Source organism: Marmota marmota, unplaced genomic scaffold (assembly GCF_001458135.2).
Source record: "Marmota marmota marmota unplaced genomic scaffold, marMar, whole genome shotgun sequence".
Classification (NCBI taxonomy): domain Eukaryota; kingdom Metazoa; phylum Chordata; class Mammalia; order Rodentia; family Sciuridae; genus Marmota; species Marmota marmota.
This window is the reverse complement of record NW_026000037.1, coordinates 24,767,872-24,786,297: the sequence shown is the minus strand read 5'-3', so window position 1 is coordinate 24,786,297 and position 18,426 is coordinate 24,767,872. Positions and strand designations below refer to the sequence as shown.

Here is an 18,426-nt window from a genome sequence, read left to right as displayed (position 1 = left end):
CTTGCAGAACTTGCCTGGACACATTGTGAGCTCACCTGTATGCATTGTGAACTATCTGTTGGTGCAGCGACTTGTGGTAGTGTTGGGGTATTTTTTGCTGATGAGTCATTGGTGGTACATTTTTCCAAAAGGAGCCGTCAATGGCTTGTTGTATCTTCCTCCCTTCGCTTGTCATGATCGTCCAGCTCAAAATTTGGGAGCCAACAGAGGTGAGGCAAAGAACCTCACCCCCCCCAATGGTACCAACCTAAGGACCATATGTACTATTGGACAACCTAAGGCAGACACGGTCCCTAAGCCACATGCTTGTTGTTTAAACAGAGAGGGGGAGATGTTGAGAGCCACAGCCGAAGGGGGCCCCAGCAAACTTCCAGCTGCCGGCTGATGATTGGCTCACAGCGGCCCCAGCAACATCTAGCTGATTGGCTCCTCTGCGGTGATGCTCATTGGGCTGTTTCCCTGCCCTTTCAGACCACGGAGCTGCTCATTGGGGGACTTTTTTGGCTCCGCCCACGTGACCCAGCCAATCGGCCTCAAGAGCAGGAGGATTGTGGGAGGTGGAGAGAAGCTTGTGTGGGAGAGAGAGGCTTGTGGAAAGCCGGTGGTGGCAGTTGAGGCTCTGAGGGTTTTTCCTGAGAGGCTGTTTTGTTTGGCGTGTGTGGTTCTAAAAATAAAGTTAGTTTCTTTTGACAAGTGGCTCCTGATTGTGCCCAGCCAGACTGCGGCAGGCCAGGGTCACAGGTACCTGGCCAATTGCATAGATCAGAGGCCCTGGGGGTGCCTCCAGCAATAATGTAGTAGCACTTGTTTGCCTGGATGTATTTCCTCTAAAAGAAATATATGGGGCCTACTCTGGCTAATGCAGATGTCCAGGCTCTGCCCTAGAGAGGTGACCAGCCTGGGGAAAAGTTGATAATAATGCAGTTTTAGGATTTCATTTTTTTAAGATGGGGAGAAGACATGCCGTGCAATTCCCAAGGATTTCCCCCCATTTCCTGAAGCAGAATTGCAGGGCAGGTCCTAAAGGTAGAACCCCTTCCTTCACAAATGGCTGGAAGTTGGGAGTTTTGGCAGTGGGGCCAAAAGGGTAGGATGGCTTTCTCCTTGGACTGTGTTCCCACAACCAGGAGCTGCTGATACCTGACCCAGGGAGTATCCAGGAGGGATTCAGAATACTGAAAACTGCAACCTCTGAGGAGATTTGAAGGAGCCTGGCAAAAACTACAAAAGAGACTAATCTCCCTGGCACTACTGTATGCAGATACTCCTGCTTGTAACTGGAAAGGAGGATGGTTCTCCAAATGGTTTGCCAAATGCTAGACTTATAGATGGGTCAGTGGGACAGTTCACCCAGCCTGAGGTTTTTTGGTTTGTTTTAAATTTGTTCTAATTAGTGATATATGACAGAATGAATTTTGACACATTGTACACAAATAAAGCACAACTTCTCATCCTCTGGCTGTACATGGTGCCGAGTCACACCGGTAATGTGGTCATACATGCATAGAGGGTAATAATGTCTATCTCATTCCAGCGCCCTTCCCACCCCCATACTCCTTCCCCTCCCCCTTCCCAATCCAAAGTTCCTCCATTCTTCCCTACCCAACCCCTATTATGGGTCAGCATCCACTTATTAGAAAAGACATTCCACCTTTGGTTTTTTGGTTTTGGTTTATCTTGCTTAGCATGATATTCTCCAGCTCCATCCAATTACCTGCAAATGCCATAATTTCTTCTTTAACCACCTGAGGTTTTTAACAAAGTACAGCAGTGGGAAATTTTGTTTTACTTGTCTTTGCCCCATCCCCTTTTATTTTTCTAGTCTAACAAACGAGGAACCTAGAGAAAAACCATAACCTTGGAACGTCAGTCATCTCAAATCTCCTCATAAGCTTCCTGAGTTAAGATGTGCCTGCCAAATTTCTCCACCATAGTTTTTCATTACCTTTACAACTTCAGTGCAGGTTGGGCTTCTGATAGCATTGTGCAGGTGTAGATGAGCACTGACCAGCATCCAGTCTTTTTTTTTTTTTTAATGTTTATTTTTTAGTTTTCGGCGGACACAACATCTTTGTTTGTATGTGGTGCTGAGGATCGAACCCGGGCCGCGCGCATGCCAGGCGAGCGTGCTACCGGCTTGAGCCACATCCCCAGCCCAGCATCCAGTCTTAAGCTTGTTGAATGGCCTATGCAGCAAGCACTCTGAGCTCAAGAGTGATAACAGCTCTCACTGTAGGTGACTGCTAGTATCAGGAAACAGGAGGACCACCTGCAGCAGCAAATCTGATAGCAAGAAACTGTACTCCTCTGGGAGAAAGGAGTGGTGGGGTTGGCCAAGGCTACTGGGGAAAGTCTGTGGGATCTTACCATCTCCCATACCCTTCCTGAGCTGAACAGAGAGCAGACCAGGAACACTGGGATGCTGGGAAGGCATGGAGGGACAGTTAAGCATCAAGAGGGCAAACAGACTGAACAAGAGGGGTCATGAAGTGAAGGTGGACTTCTGACCAGAAAGGACAGACACCCAACCCAGCTGATATCACAAGTAAATGTTCACAGGCCACAAGGCAGTTTTTGGCTAGTCCCTCAGATCCTCAGCCAGACAGGCAAAAAGCTCTCTCTCAATAGAAAGCCAACCAACCAGGCAGACTTTTGGGTGAACAGGCAAAATCCCAGGGAAAACAGACTCCCAGCTGAACAGATAGCCAGACAAATGGGGAGATTCCTGGGTGTGTGGGAGAAAAAAAAAATCAACCGGACATCCAGATAGACCTGTGGCCAGAAAGAAATATGGACCATGTCTCCCCAGTTTATTGAAAGGTGGACCTCAATCAAGCAGAAAACAGAACCCCTCCCCCTAAATGGACAAAGATGTTATCTCAGTGGAAAGCTGACCCACCCAGTAGGCCTTCAGCTGGACAAAAAGACTTAGTCTCCACCAGTAAGACAGACATCGGCCTGAAAATGATACCCTCAGCAGGATCCAGTTTTCTAGACAGACAGATCCTGCCAAGGCTTCCCAGTCAGGCAAACAGACTCAGCCCTATTTGAACAGAAAATCCCTAACTAGCCAGCAATCACTAGGTCAGTCTTCCTGTCCCTTGCTTACCACCATAGATATGCCAGTGACCCCTCACTGTTGCTACTCCTTCCAGGCACCACCCAGTCTTCAGTGACCACTGATCTATATTATAATAGTCCACTGAGACCTTTCATGATACCTCAGTTACTCGCCCATAAAATAACTCACACCTCCATGACTCCCCCAGAAAATCTTTTTCTACAAGTTCACAATATTGTGTCCCACCCCACTGAGACCAGCAACCAATGCCCATCCACGAAACGAATGATTCCACTGGCATTCACTAATATTGAGCAGGAGGGGCTGGGGTTGTGGCTAGACGGTAGAGCATTCACCTAGCATATGTGAGGTACTGGGTTTGATTCTCAGCAGCACATAAAAATAAATAAATAGAGGCATTGTGTCCACCTACAACTAAAAAAAAATTTTTTTAACAAATACTGAGCAGGAACTGTTCATCACTTGTCTAACTTCTGAATCCTCAGTAATTAAAAATAATATTCCAAATCCCAATAGTCCCTCAGTTACTTTCATTGCTAGGCACTTTCTTGCCCCAAACAAACCACTGACCTTCCAGTGATTATAATTAACACCCTATGGCCTCATTAGAACACTCAAAAAGATGGAATTGCTAAATATTAAACACTAACTGGAGGGGACTCCCAGTGACCCCACAATAAGCAGAATAACTCCAGTTGTTTGATGACTCACTTTGATCTCTCACTTAAGCCACAGCCAGCAAACTAGTCGGCAGACCACACACAAAAAAAATTTAAATTTAAATATATGACTGCTTTCATAGCAGAGGGAAGCAGCTGGGACAAGAGAACAGAGAAAGCAAAGCCACTTCCTATCTGGCCTTTTGAAAGTTTGCTAATCCCTAAGGAAAGGAGGGAAAGGTAAGGTACTGGGGAATGAGAATGATCAAATTATGTGCATATAGGAATATGGCACAATGAATCCCACTATTATGTATAATTATACTATACCAATTAAAATATTTGTTCATCCCTGACAAACATGATTTGTAATGAATTGAATTGACAACCTGTTAATAATGACCTTGTTGACCTTTCAGTGTCTTGTCCTGTCCCAGTGACACTTTGACACCTCAACCACCTCAAACTGACCTCCACTGATGATGCCCCCTCCAATGACTCCCCTTGAAATATTTCCATAACCCCAGCGACAGATCTACCCAAGCCATCTACCCAAGCCTGTTCTTGTCAGGCTCCTTGGCACCCAACCACTCTCTCCTTCCTCCCCTCCAAGACCTAGGAAACAGGGACAGCAGCTATTTCTCCATCCTCCTGACCTTCCAGTGATTATACATCCTGTACATTTTCTGATGTGGCGACAGAAAAAGCAGCTCTTTTAAAGTGGTTGAGAACTCCTGTCCTCTAGAATGCATTTCCAGTGCCTCAATTCTGTTTCCCTGGCAGGTTTGTGAGGATAGAGATTCTCAAGTTAAAACTGGATCCTTGTGTCCTCCAGCCCTTCCCAGCCGGTCTCGGAATAGGAAAAACCTGAGGAAATACAGATATAGAAACTTCCATCTCCTCTCGCTTTTTCCAAAGTACGATAATCATTCCTCCTCGCGGTCTCCCCACCCGGACCTTCTTTGGACCCAAATGGAGCACACTGAGCGGGACATCCCATGCTAAAGTTCCCCGGGGTGGGGAGAAGTAGCGTGATCTCGGCCACCATCTCTACTGATGGCTGCTGCACTACCCTGTTTTGGTCCTCAACGCAGCCTGACTCCCAGGAGACCTGGTCCGAGACCTGGTTTCATCCGCTCAGAACCTGACTAGTCACAGAGGAGGGGCGAAGATCCGGAATTCAAGGGGGAGAGGAAGTGACAGTAGGATAGTGCCGACTAAACCAGCGGAAGCAGCAATCAAAAAACAAAAAAAAAAAAAACAAAAAAACAAAAAAACAAAAAAACGGAGAGAAGCGCTAGAGCTGTACTCACCAATCCAACGCTCAAGGACCTAAGGCTCCAGCAGCCAAAGCAGCTCAGGCGCCTGTGGGCGGGACAGGGCGAGTGCCATTGGCTCATGGGTGCGCCTTGCCAGCTGTCGCCCGTCTTCCAATGGTTGGTTACAACGAAGGCGGAGCCCCGGCAGCCTTCCTCCGCCTCCCTCAGTGTCTACACTAGCTGGTAGCGCTGAGCGCAACTACTGGACGGGACCTTGCTGGCGGACGGTGCCATGAGCCACAATTTGGACGCGGCGCGGAGCTTTCTGGAGCAGCTGGAGGAACAGGGCGGCCTGAAGGAGGAGGTTCTGGCCGCGGAGTTCAGTGTGAGTGGGTGAATGTGTACAACTGGGAGGCGCGTTTCGGCTCCTTACCCTGGACGGTCCCCACGTCTGTCCTGTGCACTTTGTAGGCTCTGGCTGTCCTGGGCTGTCTCCCTGCCTCGAGGTCTCTTGTTTTCCTCTCCCTCACACCTCTAGCTCTCTCGCGCTGTCTTCGCCCTGCCTACAGGTCCCCAGAGAACAAAGTCCACGGCCGGCTTGGAGGGTTCATACACACTCGGGACCCAGTGTCCTGGTCGCACTTGGGGAACAATGCCCCTGTTGGGCAGGGCAGGCCACGCAGGTGCAGTAGAAGAGGGCGATGGCACACCTGCGCTGGAAGTCCCACACCCAGGCTACACCTGACGACCTGGGTCACCCTGTGATTCCAAGGAACGGGAGGAAGAGGAACAGGGAGGCTCTAACGCGGAGTGGATGAAGGACGTGGGTGAAGGACACCGATAGCCAGGGCTTTTCGGATCCCTCTGGTCTCAGCCTCCTTGTTGAAGTGGGGACGTTAATGACCAAACTGAGAATTAAAAAGTGTAGGTAAAAGTGTCTAGCATATCTTTGGGGCCCACTTCCTAGGTGCCTTTGTCACGACTTAAAAGATTCTAAATATTTCAATAAGGGTAATACAATCAAAGCTTAACGCTAGAGTAAGAAGCACCCTAGGCATGGGCATACTACAGGCAATAAAATATTTAAAATGTATCTTACGTACCAAACATAGAAACATACTGTACAAATACTCAAACCTGATATATGATGGTATGTATCAAATTTAGAAATATGTAATATATAAATGTATAAAAATAAATGTGATTTTAAAAAGGTGATTTACACAACAAACATCACATAACTTCAAAAAACAATACAACAAATATAAATCTAATAAACACCAAAGATATTCAATGAATTTGTGAGTAAATATAAAGTAAGGAGTGGACGTAAGTATAAAATATAAATAAATATAAATAACTTACACATGTAAAAATTCTGTAGTATATAAGAAATAGAGTAAATGTAAAATATATAATTTATAAATATAAAAATATACATAAACATATAATATCGATGTGGTATATAACCACTACAGAGTCAATGAAGCGAGCATTGCTGAGGGCCCCAAAGTGAAATGCTGGGTGGTGAGGGTATCCTTGTCACAATCCTGACTTCTGCACTCCCAGGCCTTGGTTTCTCATCTGTGTAGTAGAAATTCCTATTAGCGTTGCCCACTACAGAATGGTGACCATCAAGGCTTAAATTACTGATGAGCATAAGTAAAGCATTTGGAAAGGTGACCACTTGCAATGGTGGCTTGGAAGGTATTATTATCATTATGGTTATGAATACCTGATAATCTACCAATAAGAAGTTACCTTATTACATAAATAGTGTACATTACAATTCACATATATTGTAAATTGTTTTATTATATTAAATAATACATATTTCATTCCAATTATTATTGCTTACAATACAGCATAACGCAGACTACCCAGGTGCAGTGGCTCACACATGTAATCCTTTTGACTCCAGAGGCTGATGCAAAAGGATTGCAAGTTTGAGGCCAGCCTGGGTAACTTAGGGAGACCCTGTCTCAAAATTTAAAAAATAATAATAAAAAGGATTGGGGATGTAGCTCGGTGGTAGAGTGCCCCTGGGTGCAATCCCCAGTACCAGAAAGGGGGGGGGGGAGTACATGATAAAAATACTGATTTGAGTGAGCAGGGGCTAAATCTGGGTTCTTTGCCAAAGCCTCCTGGGTGGGACCTTTGGCAAGTCCCTCAGGCATGTGTGAATTAACTTTCTTATCTGCACAGTGAGGATGCAATAACAGCACCCACTTCAAAGGGACCTTGTGATGATTAAATGACCTGAGCAGAGCTTAGCACAAAGAAGGGTTCTGGTCTGCTGTTATTATTGTACTGTTGTTATTATTAGGCTTGTGCCTCTTGGAGTCTGCACTCACTACCCTTCCTCCACCCCCTCACCACCACCACCACCCCAGAACATTGCCTTGGATTCCAAGTGTCTTCTTGTCCCAGGACTCTGACCTGGCTCCTCTTTTCCATTTCCTGCATTCCCTGTTGCCTCACTGTGCCTCCCACCAGGACATCCGAGTGCGCTCAGCTGCCTGGAAGGCTGATGGGGTGCGCTCCACCGAGGTTGGCAGTCGGCCAGAGAATATACAGAAGAACCGCTACAAAGATGTGGTGCCATGTACGTAGGAGGGCTTCTGTGAGGAGTCTGTGTGGCTCCACACACACCCTCAGGCCACGGTGGGCCCTTAATGTGCTCCCGGCGGGGCATGCGGGTTTCATCCAAGGGGCTGTCTGAGCCTAGACACACGCGTCGCCCTCAATTCCACGTTTCTCGCCTCCCCCACTGGCAGATGATCAGACGCGCGTGATCCTCTCCCTGCTCCAGGAGGAAGGGCACGGCGACTACATCAATGGCAATTTCATCCAGGTCAGGATAGTGGTCAGAAAAGGGGGCAGATTGGGGTTGGTGGAGGTTGGCAGTGGAATCTCAACGGCGAATGGGCCTTTCCCAGGGCGCAGATGGAAACCAGTCCTACATCGCCACACAAGGACCCCTGCCTCACACTCTGCTAGACTTCTGGCGCCTGGTCTGGGAGTTTGAGATCAAGGTCAGCTTGGGGGAGGAAAACAAGGTTCTGAGTTTCCACTAACCCAAATCACCTCCATCTCTGTTTACTCTTTTTGTCTAGGTGATCCTGATGGCATGTCGAGAGACAGAGAATGGGCGGGTAGGTGTCCTCAGCCCCCAGAGTGCTTGACTCTTACTAACTCCTCCCTAATCCAGAACCCAGTGGGAGTGATGTCACTGGGACTCAGTGAGAACCCACTGCTTCTCTCTAATCTTGCCTTGATCTTTTTTCCTTCTGTTCATGGGGCTCATTTCCCACAGTGTTGTTTACCCCTCTCCTGCTGGGCTTCCCATCCATACCACCTCACAGAGCATGACACTTTATGCTGACCATTTCCTTCGTAGAGCTGTGATCTCTATTTTTACTTCTCTTTATCCACTCGCTCAAACCACACTGGCTCTATTGCTCAGCTGTACCTCAGGCTTGTGCCTTGACCATTATATTATCTCTGCCTGGAACCTTCTTCCCCATCACCTCCTTCCAGCCTTCACTTCCTCAGTGAGACCCTCATGTACTCTCACACCATTTCAGACTCCAGCATTCCCATTGTCCGAGTTGCCATTTTCCTTCACAGTTCTTAACAACTTCTAACACACTAGATAATTCTAAACATGAAATACACTCCACAATGTGCTATTGTTTTAGCTTTCAATTACCTTTTTAAACCACTTTATTTAGTTACAATTCACCCACTTAAAATGTACGATTGTTTTTAGTATATTCCTGATGATTACACAACCATTCCCATAAGAAATTTTAGAACATTTTCATCAGCCCACAAGCAGTCACTGCCCATTTCCTAACAATCTCTAGAGCCCCAAGCAACTCCTAATCTACTTTTGGCCTGGTATAGATTTGCCTACTCTGATATTGCATATAAATGGAATCATATAGTGGTCTTTTGTTACTGGTATTTCATTTAGCATGTTTTTAATATTCATGCATACTGTAGCATGTGTCAATACTTCCTTTTATTGCTGAATAATATCCTATTGAGTGTATCTATCACATTTTGCTTATCCAATAAGCCATTTATTTCTACTTTTGGGCTATTAGGAATAATGCTACCATGAACCATTTACATACAAGTCTTTGTGTAAACATATATTTTCATCTCTCTTGAATATGTACCAAGTGGTAGAATTGCTAGGTCATATGGTAACTCTATTTTTAACATTTTGAGGAAGTGACAAACCATTTCCTATAATATAACTATATCAATTTACCTTCCCACCAGCAAAGTATTATGTCTCTAATTTCTTCACATCCTCACCATTTGCCCTTTTTATTATTATTATTATTATAGCCATCCTAGGAAATGGTATCCCACTGTGTCTTTTTAAAATCATGGTAAAATACATGTAGAATTTGCCCCCTAACCATTTAAAGTGTACAACTCAATTGCAGTAAGTACATGCACATTGTTGGGCAACCATCAATCACTATCCAGTACCAGAACCTGTTCTTCATCCCAAACATAAATTCTGTATCCAAACATAAATTCTATATCTATTAAACAACTTCCCACTCTCCTTCTCCCAGATCCTGGCCTCCTCTAACTTTTATTTATTTATTGGTGGTACTTGAGATTGAACCCAGGGCCTTGTGCATATAAGGCAAACACTACAAATTGAGCTACATGCCCAGCCTATTCTTCTATTTTTTCTGTCCCTCTTAATTTGCCTATTCTAGGTGCATAATGTAAGTGGAATCACAATACTCATCCTTTTGTTTGTTTGTTTCTTCCTCCCTCCCCTACCACCCAGGCACCATCTCTTTTTCTTAATTGTACTGTATAGAATTTCCAGTACAAAGCTGAATACAAGTAGCAAGTGCTACTTTTCTTCTTCCTATGCTTTAGTCTCCCACCATTAAATATGATGTTATCTGTGGATTTTTTTTTTGTAGTTATTTATCACATTGAGGAATTTCCTTTCTGTTCCTAGTTTCTTTCATGTTCTTATCATGAAGGGGTGCTGAATTTTGTCAGATTCTCCCCCCACAACATCTATTCAGATGATCATGTGTGGGTTTTATAGTTTATTAATTTGCTATATGACATTTTCTTTTTACATCTAGTCTTTTATCTACCTTTTTTCTTTGCTCCTTATTATTTTAGATATCATTTTGGCAACATGTTCCTTTTGTATGAAGAACTTAACTTTAATTTTTCTCTCATAGTGCAGTTCTACTTATGATAAACTTTCTCAGCTTTTATTAGCCTGAAAAGGTGTTTGGGTTTTATTGGGTTTTTTGTTGTTGTTTGTTTTTGTTTTTTGATTGTTTTATTTTGTTTGTACCTTGCACATGCTAGGCAAGCACTCTACCATTGAGCTACACTCCAGCCCTTGGTTTTCTCCCTGCTTATTTTTTTTATCCCCCCAGCATTTTAGGATGTTAGACCATTGACTTCTGGCTTTCAGTTTTTGAAAACATTTTGCTGTCATTCTTATCTTTGTTCATCAGTGCACTTTTATGTGATGCTTTTAACATTTTCTCTTTATAACTGTTTTTCAGCAATTCAGTCATAATCTGCCTTGGTACAGCTTTATGTATTGTCCTTGTAGTTTACTGACTTTCTTGGATCTGTAGGTTCATTATTTCATCATATTTTGGAAAAATTTTAGGTATTATTTCTTCAAATATAGTTCCTGTTCTCCCCTCTCTCCTTCCCTTTTGGATTCTAGGCATACCTATATTAGGCCTTTTGGTGTATTTCCACAGGGAACTCATTCTCTATTTACTTTTCTCCAATCTTCTCTTTTTCATTTCAAATAGTTACTATTGCTATACTTCCATGTTCACTGAACTTTTCCTTCTGTTGTCTAATCTGCTATTAGTGAATTCTGCATTTTTTATATTTTATTTTTCCTCTGTAGAAGTTCCATTTAGGTTTTTTTTTTTTTTTTTTGTATTTTTCATTTCATTCTTCATCATGTTTGCTTTCCATTTCATCTTTTGAGTATATTTATAATAGCTATTTTAAGGTCTTTGCTTCTTTCCTCATCTGTTATTTCTGGGCCTCTTTCTGTTAGACTGATTTTTTTCTCCTGGTTATGGTGTTCATTTTCCTGCTTCTTTGTATGTCAAGTAAATTTTTATCAGATGCTTGATATTGAGTTTTACACAAGTAAGTGTTGGATTCTGTTTTCTTCCTTTAAAGAAGATTTTGCTTTTTCAGAAGAGCAGTTAAGTTTCTTTTAGAACTTAACTTTCTTTCATTCAAGGGTTTTCAGTTTTGGAGGATGCTGGAGATTAAACCTAGAACTTCACACATGCTAAGCATGCCCTTTACCACTGAGCTATACCTCCAGCCCCTGGTGTTTGTTTTTAAGCTTTTAGGGCAGGTCTAGGGTAACCTTTATTCTAGAACTAATTTGGCTCTGCTTTGAATGTGTGATTACTTCTGGGAATCCTACTGAATGAAGGTCTTTCTATTCTGGCTGAAGAGAATGTAAATTACTTCTGTCCCATTGTGAACTCTAGGAAATATTCATCCCACAGATGCTTATTCTTTCATGAGAAGTTTTTCTTGCTTGGTTATACATTCTCAGATCATTATTCAGCCAAAGACTGAAGGTGGGGGGGACTATACATATTTCTGGAGCAGGTTTTTGTTTTTTTCTGCTTTTGTTTGCATGGTTCTTTCCAGAACTTTGTTCTGAAAATTCTACCTTGATCTACCTCAGCCATGATCTCTGACTTTTCAATTCAGTGGAATCACTGGGCTCTTCATGTCCTTCTGACTAGTAATGCCTCCAGGTAGTCTGTTTAGCGACCACAGTCCTGCAACACATAGCAACCAATTATGGACAACAATGGCTCATGCATTTCATCTAGCTTTTTAGCCTCTTGTAGTTGGAGGGTATCCTGGACTGCCTTCCTCCTGCAGGGCCAACAACTCACCTCCATGGGGCCTGCACATGTTTAATGAGATGGCTCTGTGGCTAGCCTCCATTTCAGCTGCAGCTGCCTGCACTTCTACCAGCAACACCTGAGGTGTTCAGTGGCAGCTGGAACTCTGAAGCTGACTCCCCCTCCTCACTTCCTGTCCTTCCTCCCTTACTTTTGCAGAAAAAGTGTGAGCGTTACTGGGCCCAGGAGCACAAGCCATTGCAGATTGGGTTTTTCTGTATCACCCTGGTGAGCTGGGGCAGCAGTGGGAACAGGGTTCTATGGGCCTTGGGTGTTATGGGAGGTTTCAAGAAAGAAACACAGGTGGTAAATATTTGGGCTGGGCGCAGAAGGATGAATCATTTTACCCCAGTCACCTTACACTCTGCGATACTCAAGAGAATGCTCTGGTGTCAGCACGTAAATGATCAAAACTCAATATATGTGTGTTGCCCAAGCATTTTTTTTTTTTTCTCTCTCTCTCTTCCCAGTGCTGGGAATGGAATCCTGGTCCTAGAGCATGCTAAGCAAGCACTCTAAAACTGAGTTGCAACTCCAAACCCTAGCATTATTTTGGCTCAGATCATTTGTCTCTGTAATGTAAATGTGCCTAGTCATGTTCCTCAGATCTATTTTTTTAACCTTTTTTTTTTTTATGGTGCTGGGATTTGAACCAGGGCAATGTGCATGTGAGGCAAGCATTCTACTAACTGAGCTATATTCCCAGCCCCTTTTTTTACCATTTCAAAAGAACTCAGAACAATCTCTCAAGTCACATATGTTTAATAAATACATAGTGCTTAATAAATAAATATAATGAAACTGTTTTGCTTTAGAACCAAAATATCTCTTGTTATCTATAAAGCAAGGCTTGTTTGGGTTTGTGTAATCCTCATTCTCCCCTCTCTCAAATGTTTCCTTCATGACAGCTTTGGAGGATGTTTGGATTAAATTATTTTTTAAAATGTTTTAAATTCAATATCTCATCAAAAATGTTTTGTATAAATGTGTTTGGGGGCACATTTGTTCTCCCTCTTCTTTTTTCTTCCTCTTCCCACTTACTCCACATACTCAGACAAAGGAGACACAGTTGAAAGCAGATATCATTCTTAGGACCCTTCAAGTCACATTCCAGAAGGTATGAAAGGGGAAGAAGTGGTGAAGGGGCTCTTGCATGGGGAGGACTGTTTCCTGCTCTGTAAAATGGGCACTCACAATAGTATACTCCTCAGTTATTATCGTATGATTTGTTTTTTTAAATCTTTGTGGTACTGAGGATGGAACCAGGGTCTTGCCTATGCTACATCCCCACGAGCTACATCCCCAGCCCTATCTGGTGGATATAAATGGAAGATACTTCTAGTAGGCCTGGCAAGTAGTAGATGCCCAATAAATGCTTTTTCTATTTTCTATTCCTATCTCAGGAATCCCGTTCTGTACACCAGCTGCAATATATGTCCTGGCCAGACTGTGGGGTCCCCAGCAATCCTGACCACATACTTATCATGGTGGAGGAAGCCCATCGCCTCCAAGGATGTGGCCCGGGGCCTCTCTGTGTCCACTGCAGGTTTAGTAAATGGGTTCTATGAGGTTCTATGAGGATCTGGTGATGGAGGGAGGTGAGGCAGGGAGAGCAGGGTGTGGAAGTTTGGCTTTCCATCTGTTTTGAAAAACCTGGGGCCATACTTGCTCATGCTGCATGGACTGAAACTGTTAGTATTTGTTGAGGATAGACTGCCTGCTAACTTATGGTCAGCAAATATATGTGATTAAAAAGTTTTTCCTCTGAAATCATAATCTGGGGATTCTGTAAATCAAGAGGTCCTGCAGGGGTCTCCCTTCATCCCAACCCCAAATGCTCCTTTTAAAAGATACCTGGGTTGGTCCTGATGAGCTTGCTCGGATTCTCCTTCTGTTAGTGCCGGCTGCGGGCGGACAGGAGTCCTGTGCATTGTTGATTACGTCAGACAGTTGCTCCTGACCCAGGTATGGTAGGCCATCTGTGTGTGTGCAGTGTGCTCCACATCCACTAGGCCCAGCTCTTACCACACTCCTCTCTCTGCCCTAGATGATTCCACCTAACTTCAACCTCTTCAACCTGGTCCTCGAGATAAGGAAGCAGCGACCAGCAGCGGTCCAGACAGAGGTGTGAGCTGCGGTCTCTTTACACCCAAGGACACAGGCTGGGTTTCCATTCCCCTCCCCTTGTGTTCCCTTGTTGATGGCCCTCACCTCAACAGGAGCAGTACAGGTTCCTGTACCACACAGTGGCTCAGATGTTCTACTCAGCACTCCAGACCACCAGCCCCCACTACCAGAACCTCAAGGAGGTACAGAACCTATTCCCAATCTCTTCCTGTTCATCCTCAACACCCTCAAACCCCTGACTCCTTCTAAGAACAGGCACTGTCTATGATGGCTGTATGTGCCTCTGTCAGACTCCCTTAGGAGGTTGTCCCCTCTTAAGCTTACCTCCAGAATCCATAGTGATCCTCCTCCATTAGGATGCTGGCCATTTTCTTCCAAAGCTTCATGACTCCCCTCTCCTGTTTCCGCCCCAGAATTGTGTCCCACTCTATGATGATGCCCTCTCCCTCTGGACTTCTCCAGCCCTTCTTGCCTTACCCCGCCCACCAAGCGGAGTGCTCAGGTACTGGTGCCATCCCTTTATTCTTCCCTTTCAATTTCTCAGGCTCTAAGGCCAGCCCTTTACTCTCTTGAAAAACCAGCCCCTTTTTGCTGTTCAGTTCACCAAGTATTTGCTGGCCCTTTCTTTGAACTGAACTCTGGGAACCCTCCCCGAGAAGACCACTTTATCCAAGCAGTACTGTTGTCTCTGCGTCCAAGTCAGTAATTAATTTGACAAATATTTCCGGATGCCATTCACTTGGAGTCTCCTGTTGGGTGCTGTGCGCACAGTTAAACCTCCGCAGCTAACTTCACCCTACACCCTCGAAACTCGCCCTCGGCTTTCCCTTCGGCTTTACTTAAATGCCACTACCTCGTATTTTGACTCAATAAACATTTACACGGAAATGATCACCCTTCAATACCAATCCGACCCACTTACCCCACTTACCGGCGGGGCGCTAGGGACCGACGACTCACACAAACAAAACGAAAGACTCCTCCCTCAGCCTCGGAGCCAACCCGCCCCTTCCCTCCTCTCCCGCGGGAAGGAAGCCGCGGTTTGGGCTGAGCATGCACAGCCCTCCGCCCTCCCTCCGAGCTGCCGTTTCACTTCCTCTGCACCCTCCGGCTCTGCAGGAGCATCTCGGTGCCCGGGGCCCCTACTGTCCCCATGGCCGACACCTATGCTGTAGTGCACAAGCGCCGGGCCCCCGCGGGCGCCGGGCCAGTGGCGCAAGAGCACAGCACCGAGGAGAAGCCACTCTACAGCCAGGTGAAGTCACGCACCCAGCGTCCCGGGGCACAAACAGAGGACAAGCGGGTTTCGCTGCCTGGCCGCGGTGAGTCAAGACTATAGTGGGTTTGGGGAGAGTCCAAACCTACCTGTCCTTTTCGGGACCCCATCCTTCTGGGCTCCACAGTACTGGGTGGGCCTGGAGGACCCCATCCCCTGGCCAAGTAACCCGGTGTGGCCACGCCCCCGAAGCTGGCGTCAAGGTTTCCCTGGCCACGCCCCTTCTAGTTCTTGGTGACATCCCGGAAGCTTCCGCAGGCCAGCAGCTGTAGGGTCCCAGTCCAGCCTCAGGCTGTGTAATCTTGTTTGGCTAAGTAGTCCCCCAAAGGCGGATGTCACCACCACCCCCCAACCTGGCCACACCTTTGGCACACACCCTTTCCAGGTAGGCACCCCCCCACACACCAGATTGCCTCCTGGGACCTAGAAGTCTGTGTCCCCATGCCAGGTGGAGGACTATGAGATTCCTTGAGCTGACCTGTGGGGGGATTTCCTGCCCACAGTTCCTGCTAATCAAAGCCCTGCTGGGCCTGATGCCTATGAGGACGTGACAGAGGGAGCTCAGACTGGTGGGCTAGGTAAGTTTGGTAGAACCTGGTTTGCTGGGACTCTGCAGCTTTGGATGAACCTCAGAAGTTTGGGGTTTAGAAATGGGGTGTGGGGCTCAGGCTATCGGTGTCCGGTGGATGTGGCTGCAGAAAACCGGAACACCTCCAACTTGCGGAGGACCTTCCACAAGTTGCCTGCTTCTTCAGGCCGTAGAGTGTCTGTGAAACCTTATGGCACCCTTCCCGTCTCAGGCTTCAATCTGCGCATTGGAAGGCCAAAAGGACCCCGAGACCCCCCTGCTGAGTGGACCCGGGTGTGAGCTCTGCATCCATACCAACCTGTTTCTACATGTGTGCTTGAACTGCTGCTGGCCACCACTCTGCTGTGGGATATGTTGGGGATGGGATGCTGGGTCTGGATCCAAATAAAAATTTATTGGGGTGGGAATATGAGGATTTTTGCTCCAGTGATCAGCAGTCAAGTCTTGAGGCTGGGTGACAGAGGTAGGAATTAATGCCTAGTGAGGCTGCCCTGAGAAGATCCTAAAAAGAACACCTGGAATGGGCACCACCACCACCCATTTCCCCCAGTTATGAAGACGAGAATGGACAGATGGACTGCCAGAGACTTCCCCTCTCACTGCATAATAGGTGGCCCATCCTCAGTATCTGAGCCTTCTTCACTCAAAGAGATGGATCCACCTCGAGAAATGTGAATGGATCCCTAGCCATTCAGACATGTCCAAGCCAAGCCTAGCCACAGCCAAGAAGACTGACCCCAGACAGACAAGAAGATCCCCAGACAAATGGATCACCAATCAGACCCCAAAACAGCCAGACCTTCAGTGGGATAAGTCCACTGTTGGACAAATGGACCCTACTGAGAGAGACCAACCAACAGCCTGAGAGATGAATCTCAAGAGACCACTGAGCAGACAGAGCCCCTAAAAGACAGACCCCTCCACCAGCTAGACAGCCAATGGTTCCCAGCCTGGTCAGATACACAGACATCTCAGCTAGACAGACCCTAACTCAACCCCTAGGTGGACAAACTGACTGACCAACCTCCTAGCTGGACAGATTTCCAGTCAGATAAACACCAGCCACACAGACAGATCCTCGAATGCACAAATATCGCAGTCAGCTTGCCAGACTTGCAGCTCTCCAGACAGATGGATCCCCAGCAGGCAGGCGGTCCCCACCAACACAGAACCCCTGTTTCAATAGACACATTGATGTAGCTCCTGCTGGGCAGGCAACTGGGTGGACCTTTGTTATGTTTGGACATGATATGTTCCTCAAAAGCTCCTGTTAATGCAGGAATATTCAGAGGTAAATTGATTAGATTGTAAGAACTGTGATCTAATCAGTCCATCTTAGATTGAATAGACTGACTAGATTGCAATTGTAGACAGATGGGGCTGTGGCTGGAGGAGGTGGGTCATTGGTGGTGTGCCCTGGAAGGGTTGTTCTGCCAGTGGCCCTTCCTCTCTCTGCTTCTTTCTGCTTCCTGACCCTGCCATGAGCTGAGTAGCTTTCCCCTGTTGCTCCCTTTCCCCATGATGTGTTGCCTCACATTGGACCCAGAGCAATGGAGTCTGCCATCTGTGAACTGAGACATCTGAAAACATGAGCCCTAAATAAACTTTTTCTACTCTAAGTTTCCTTGGTGAGTATTTTGGTTACATAACACAAAAGCTGACTCACAACCATTAGGCAGTCAATTGGCCAAACAGATGGACCCTCAGAGATATATCTCAACTTGGGTAGATCCTCCACCATCCACCATCTCCACCATCCAGACCAACTGCCAGCTGAGTAGACACTGCAAACCAACAGATGCTTATGGCAGACAGTCTCTCTGATATCAGATAGATGAATTCCCAGCCCATGAGATAAGTGGATTTCCCATTTGATGAATGAACCCTTAAGTTAGGTGACAAACTACCCTTAGCCAGAGATAGATGGATCCCCAGCTAGATAGACCCCAGCTAGATGGACACCAACTGATCAGACAGTTGATCCCCCAGGTGGACAGGTAAAACTCCCAAATGAGTAGATACACATCTTCAGATATTCAGATAGATGGACCCCTCCATGAAATCAGACCTTATCTAGACAGATCTCAGCCAGTCAGATGTCCCACCAGACTGACCCCTAGCTCTTGATCCAGATCACTAGACATATGTAGACTGCTGCTTGGCAGACACATTTGTAGTCAGCTAAACAGACCTCTAGCCTGTCAAGCCAGAAGGACCTGCCACTAGCCAGACATACTGATGAGCCTCCAAGATAGACCTCACTGGAAAATGGAACCCAGGCACACTGACTCTTAGCTTGACAAGAATCAAGCTGACCCTTAAACAGATCTCTGGCTGGACAGACATGCAGACCTCCAGTTACAAACACAACAGCCAACCCGACCCCCAGGTAGACTTCCACTGATCCAGAAAGATCTCCGGCTGGACAGGTAGACACCTGAACCACTAGTCAGAACGTCAAAC

At 46.0% G+C, this 18,426-nt stretch overlaps 1 protein-coding gene across 6 annotated transcripts; it reads left to right on the top strand.

The window, feature by feature from the left end:
- The first annotated feature begins 4,979 nt into the window (after nucleotides 1-4,979).
- Nucleotides 4,980-17,582, top strand: Ptpn18 (protein tyrosine phosphatase non-receptor type 18). Of its 6 annotated transcripts, none has more exons than XM_048812182.1 (15): nucleotides 4,992-5,385; nucleotides 7,497-7,605; nucleotides 7,778-7,854; nucleotides 7,940-8,035; nucleotides 8,117-8,155; nucleotides 12,131-12,199; nucleotides 13,026-13,088; nucleotides 13,375-13,517; nucleotides 13,870-13,936; nucleotides 14,019-14,096; nucleotides 14,191-14,280; nucleotides 14,512-14,600; nucleotides 15,218-15,420; nucleotides 15,878-15,952; nucleotides 16,130-17,582. In XM_048812182.1, exons 1-15 carry the CDS (start codon nucleotides 5,293-5,295, stop codon nucleotides 16,240-16,242), a joined length of 1,404 nt encoding a protein of 467 aa, XP_048668139.1. In that variant the 5' UTR covers nucleotides 4,992-5,292; the 3' UTR covers nucleotides 16,243-17,582. The 6 variants fall into 6 exon arrangements, 4 of the variants coding, with proteins under 4 accessions (XP_048668139.1, XP_048668142.1, XP_048668140.1 ...); XM_015479117.2 differs by having other exon boundaries at nucleotides 5,039-5,385; nucleotides 16,175-17,582; XR_007350896.1 differs by lacking the exon at nucleotides 14,512-14,600 and having other exon boundaries at nucleotides 4,980-5,385; nucleotides 16,130-16,198.
- Nucleotides 17,583-18,426: the final 844 nt, after the last annotated feature.